Source organism: Sinocyclocheilus rhinocerous, unplaced genomic scaffold (assembly GCF_001515625.1).
Source record: "Sinocyclocheilus rhinocerous isolate Xijiao unplaced genomic scaffold, SAMN03320098_v1.1 scaffold156, whole genome shotgun sequence".
NCBI lineage: Eukaryota > Metazoa > Chordata > Actinopteri > Cypriniformes > Cyprinidae > Sinocyclocheilus > Sinocyclocheilus rhinocerous.
The window spans coordinates 461,804-467,178 of record NW_015662023.1 but is presented as its reverse complement, the minus strand read 5'-3'; the positions used below and the strand labels follow the sequence as shown (position 1 = coordinate 467,178).

Sequence of the window (5,375 nt, the reverse complement as noted above, 5' to 3'; positions counted from 1 at the left end):
GCGAGGAGATATGTGTGTGTGTGTGTGTGTGTGTGCTTGTGTTTGTTTATGTGTGTGTTTCTTTCGTTGATTTAAGACCCTGCTGATCGAAGAAAGCCAGGGAAAGCCCAGAGGAAGAGGAGCATGTGTGTGTGTGTGTGTGTCTCTGTGGACTCGTGCCAGGGTGTTTTCACTTGAGTGATCATTAGTCAAGCCAGAGACCCACAGAAGATTTTGGATTTGAACTCTCTATTGTGTGCATTATGGGAGCAGTGTTTAAAAAAAAAAAAGATCTTATCTAAGCAATAGTCATAAGGAATTTAACAGCTTTGGTTCTGATTCTTCTTAACAATTATGGTTCCTTTACTACTTTTGAAGAAGAAATATTTTGAGAAAATACATTTTATTCCAGGCAGCATAAAATAAAATACTTATAAAGTATTTTATTTATAAAATAGCTACTACTTACAAACATGTATTTTTAACTACACATTGTCCTGGTAATAACCGGTAAGTCAGTTTAAAATGTCTGTTTTCTATTATAATATATTTTAAAATGTAATTTATTCCTGTGATGCAAAGCTGAATTTTCAGCATCATTACTCCAGTCTTCAGTGTCACATGATCCTTCAGAAATCATTCAAATATGCTTATTTAGTGCTCAAGAAACATTTATTATTATCATTATCAATGTTGTAAACAGTTGTGTTGCTTAATATTTCTGTGAAACCCACAACATTTTAAAAATATCTTTCTTTTTCAAAAAAGAGGTTTATATTTGAAATAGAAATATTTTCTTAAGTTATAAATGTCTTACTCTTTACTGTAACTTTTGATCGATATACTGTAACACATCCTTGCATCCTTAACAGTTCCATTAACAGCTCATTTAGTATTTTTGAAGAATAAATATTTTGAAAAAATAAATTTTATTACAGGCAATACAATCTAATAACTGGCCTTGATATTATATTAAATAACACAAACCAAAATGGGAAAACATTGTGCAATAGGTGTTTACGACAAAAACACAAAAGCCTTAAAAAAATTGTTGTGTCTTGCAATTGCCGTTGTGCTTAATATTACATTGCATGAATAGACACATTTATAGAGCTTGTTGAATAGAAAATATTATTTATTTTACCACTCTTTTCCTTTCACTCTGGTGAGTGCTTTTTCAGTGTTCCTACTAAATATGGATTGATGAGTCGTGCATCTTGGTTTAGGTTTTCACTCCAACTGCTGTCAAATGTGTGTCGGGCTCAGGCTGAGAGTTTTATTAGAGTTCAGATTAGAATTATATAGTTGGCACATGCAGTACAGTAGGCTGTAAACTATAAAGAATCCATAATGCAAAGCTGTTTTTGCTTTGATAAGATCATATTCAAATGATCTTATAGCTGCCGCCTATGGATTATGGTGGTCTGGTAAACCTCTGGGCAGAACCTCACGTGACTGGGTATTAAGTTGACAGTGACAGTGTTTCAGTCATCTAAAGCCGATTCTGCACAGACTCGATACAACACATAAATCATTAAAATCCTGACAGTTTAGTTTTGTTTGGGAAAAGACTGATAAGACTCTCATAATAATATGAGAAATAGCTATATTTGACTGATTGATGTGTGTGATGTCATATTGCACTAGTGAATGTGTTTAATTGGTAGTTGTGTTTAGCATTCCCTGTTGGAAAAAACAGCATGTGCTGGTTAGGTATGTTTTGAAGCATGGCTGCTGGTTTGAGCTAGTTTAAGCTGGTCCTTAGCTGGTCATGTGCTGGTCCTAAGCAAATAGCTCCTGCTCAGGACAGCATGTGCTGGTTAGGTATGTTTTGAAGCATGGCTGCTGGTTTGAGCTAGTTTAAGCTGGTCCTTAGCTGGTCATGTGCTGGTCCTAAGCAAATAGCTCCTGCTCAGGACCAGCACATGACCAGCTTAAACCAGTTCAAACCAGCAAACATGCTTCAAAACATACCTAACCAACATATGATGGTTTTTTTCAACAGGGTTGTTGGGTTGGTGTTAGATGTTGGGAATTTTGGTGGTGTTTTAGAATGTTCAGGATGTTTTGTGGGGCTTGGAGGTAGTGAGAAATGTTTGAGGATACTGGGAATCTGGGGTGTGTTTGAGGATTCTGGGAAAAGGGTAAAGTTGAATTAGCAGGACCAGATTATGGTCCTGTGGTCCAGGATGTTGGATCGTGTTTAAGAATGCTGGGTAATGTTGGATTGGCAGGAATGGATCATGGTTAATTGTGAGGCCCCTGGGCACAGGTTTTGAAGCGCCACAGAAATGTTGGTAGGTGTTTTGAAGATGCTGGGAATGTTGGGTGGTGGTAGAGGAGGCACGGAATATGGGCTGTTTGAGGATTCTGAGAACGTTGGGAGGTGTTTGAGGATGGTGGGAAATGTTGGATTGGCAGGGCTGGATCATGGTCCCATGAGGCCCCTGGGCAGTGGGTATTTATCTTTATTTCGTTGTTATTTCATTGAAATAAATCAGGGGTCACCAGACTCGGCCCTGGAGGGCCAGTGTCCTGCAGAGTTTAGCTCCAACCCTAATCAAACACACCTGAACCAGCTAATCAAGGTCTTACTAGGTAGCCTATACTATAAACTTCCAGGCAGGTGTGTTGAGACAAGTTGGAGCTAAACTCTGCAGGACACCGGCCCTCCAGGACCGAGTTTGGTGACCCCTGGAATAAATGATGACTGTTGAAGGCTGTCAAGGTAGAAACTAGGGCAAGGCGATATTTCAGATTTTATTGATTAATTCGAATTTAATGTTTTGCCACAATTCTATTTTTTATAAATAGAGGAATCACGATTTTGAATAGAAATGTTACCAAACATCAGAATTAGACACTTTGACAATATGCCAATGATAGTAAAGAGAAAAGAATGATCCAACCGCATGCTGGCGCACATAATTAACGTGAGCGTGTGACGCGTTCTGTGAAGGACCATAAGTCGAATATATCGCAAGGTGCCATTCACACAGAATGCGCTTTTGTGTTGACAAAGATGCGACGCGGGCAGTGAAAAAGGAAAAAATGCAAGAAGATGGGAGTTCAACTTCTTTTAACATCTTGTCCACATAATATTTTAGTTATGGCATGTACCAGCAGGGGTGACTGCACATGCTAACCAACCAAACCTTATATGTTGGGAATCTGGGGTATGTTTAGGAATGGTGGGAATGTTGGGTGGAATTTGAGGATACCAGCTAATGCTGGGTTGATCAGGACTCTATGTATTTTGGTAGGTGGTATTTTAGGATGCATGAAATGTTAGGTAGAGAATACTGGGAAGGTTCAGTGGGATGTAGCTAATGAATGTGCTACATGAATTTATGCAGGTTTAGGATGATATAAGCATGTGAAGATAGTGTCTAGTGATGATGTATAAGGGATTCAAATGTGTGATGTAAGTGTGCACACTAGTGGACTACAATATTTAATTTGCTTTATGCAACATGAATAGATTAATGTTTTAATTGAATTAATTGAAGTTACATATCATGCTTTTACTCACGGCTCTATCAACAAATTGTTTTAGAAGAAACGATTTTAAAGCATGTTAAGCAAATTATTTCATTGACCCATGTTTATGTGTGCAGTGTCAGCTGTCCCAGGCATTGAATGGAGTGTCTGACAAAGCCAAGGAGGCCAAGGAGTTCCTGGTGCAGCTGAAGAACCTGCTTCAGCAGATACAGGTAACAAAGCCATCTGTTATGTATTGAAAATTTGAAAATTATGTAAACTCATTAAATATTAAATGTTTATATAGGTTGCCAGTTTTGAATGTGTTCCTTTCAGTTTCATATAACAAACCTCACTATGTTTTGAACACTTGTGAATAAAAATTGGCTTCACATCAGAGCAAGAATGATAGCGTAATCAAAACAGCCATGCTAGCAGCACTCGAATATTAGCATCTCCTCTTTGATTTATGAGTGTCTCATTGAATATGCAAATGAATACCTCGTTAAAAATGAAGTGGGGTAATTATAACGTTCAGCATGTATCCAACAAACATGCCATATGTCAGATGTTAACATGAATTTTGTTAGGATGTTTATGCGTTGCATATCAAAGGTTTTGATAATCTAAAGATGGGGTTTTTAACCAGGGCTCCATTGACCCATGGGGTCTTGCAAGGGGGTCTGAAGACAGATAAAACATAAGATTCATATTAAACGTATAAAAACATTTTATATATGTCAGGTTTGAAGCATTAATTATCTCTTAAACATTATAGAATGTAATGTAATGTTAAAATAAAATGTTATTGAGATACTTTATACTGAGGGTCTCTGAAGCAGAAAACCTTGCACTAATCCAGAGAAATGAAAATGATGCAGCTTAACATTCATTTGTATTGAATGTTAATAAATGCAAAAAATTTTTTGCATACAATTCATACATGTGTACGAATGTCATAAGTTTTGAATTGTATTCTCCCTGGAGACCACTGGATTATGAGCTCTGAGCTATTTTTACTCAAGTGAAGAGTTTAATGCCCTTTCATACTGCCCAGCAGGCAGAGGGAGAGAGGAAGAGATTGTCTTTGAAAGCCTCTGTAAGCAGACTTTGCACTGAAGTGCTATAGTGATCAGTGATCTTCAATGCAATGTGACATACTTTCTCACACAGAGACAAGTCCTGCAGAAGGACTATAGTCTGGTTTCAAGCCTGATCTCTTATTTTAAAATGTACCAGTCACACATGCTCATATCAGACGTCTTCTCTTCATCACTGTTGTGTAGTAGATGAAATGACTCGGTCCCATCAGCCCCAGTGTCAGTGTAGGTCTCACATCTGAGTCACAACCGTACTCAAAGTGAATGAACGATTAGTTCCGTTCAAAACTCCTACACCACAGACTCCCTCGACTGATCTTTGCCAGCTTTGCAAAATGCATTTAAAGCTAAAGTGTGTCATTTCTGTGCCACTGCAGACACCAAACAAACTAGCAAAAATAATAATCACCCCAACTCCACTGGTTGATCCCAAGAAAAGGTTTGCATTGTCCAATTTGCTTCTTCTGGTGGATGCCGTAACTACACCATTCTGATGATTATAAAAGCATTCATACCATTGATGGACGTTGTGAAGTAGCTGTGAATTCTGAAAAAATAATTCATGGTTGTCACGGTTGCACTTCTGAGTGGAGTGCGGAGCAAGGAACGGAGGGAGACGAGGAGTACATCAATCCAGAGAACTTTAATTACATATAGGAAACACGGAAAACTCACGTAGCACATGTAGACATAAACAATACCGGATGCTGAACTGAACACAGGAACACTATTTAAACACATGACAAGACGAGGGGATGACGAGACACACCTGGGATCAATGGAAATAAACGGGGAACACCTGGAATTAAATCAACA

At 38.1% G+C, this 5,375-nt stretch overlaps 1 protein-coding gene across 3 annotated transcripts in view; it reads left to right on the top strand.

The window, feature by feature from the left end:
* The window catches only part of LOC107727346 (E3 ubiquitin-protein ligase TRIM9-like), a 45,358-nt gene that overhangs the window by 19,345 nt on the left and 20,638 nt on the right, over positions 1–5,375 (top strand). For all 3 annotated transcript variants that reach the window (XM_016537189.1, XM_016537188.1, XM_016537190.1), the window contains exon 2: positions 3,597–3,692. In XM_016537189.1, coding sequence (XP_016392675.1) covers positions 3,597–3,692 — 96 coding nt within the window. The remainder of the gene's footprint in view (positions 1–3,596; positions 3,693–5,375) is intronic.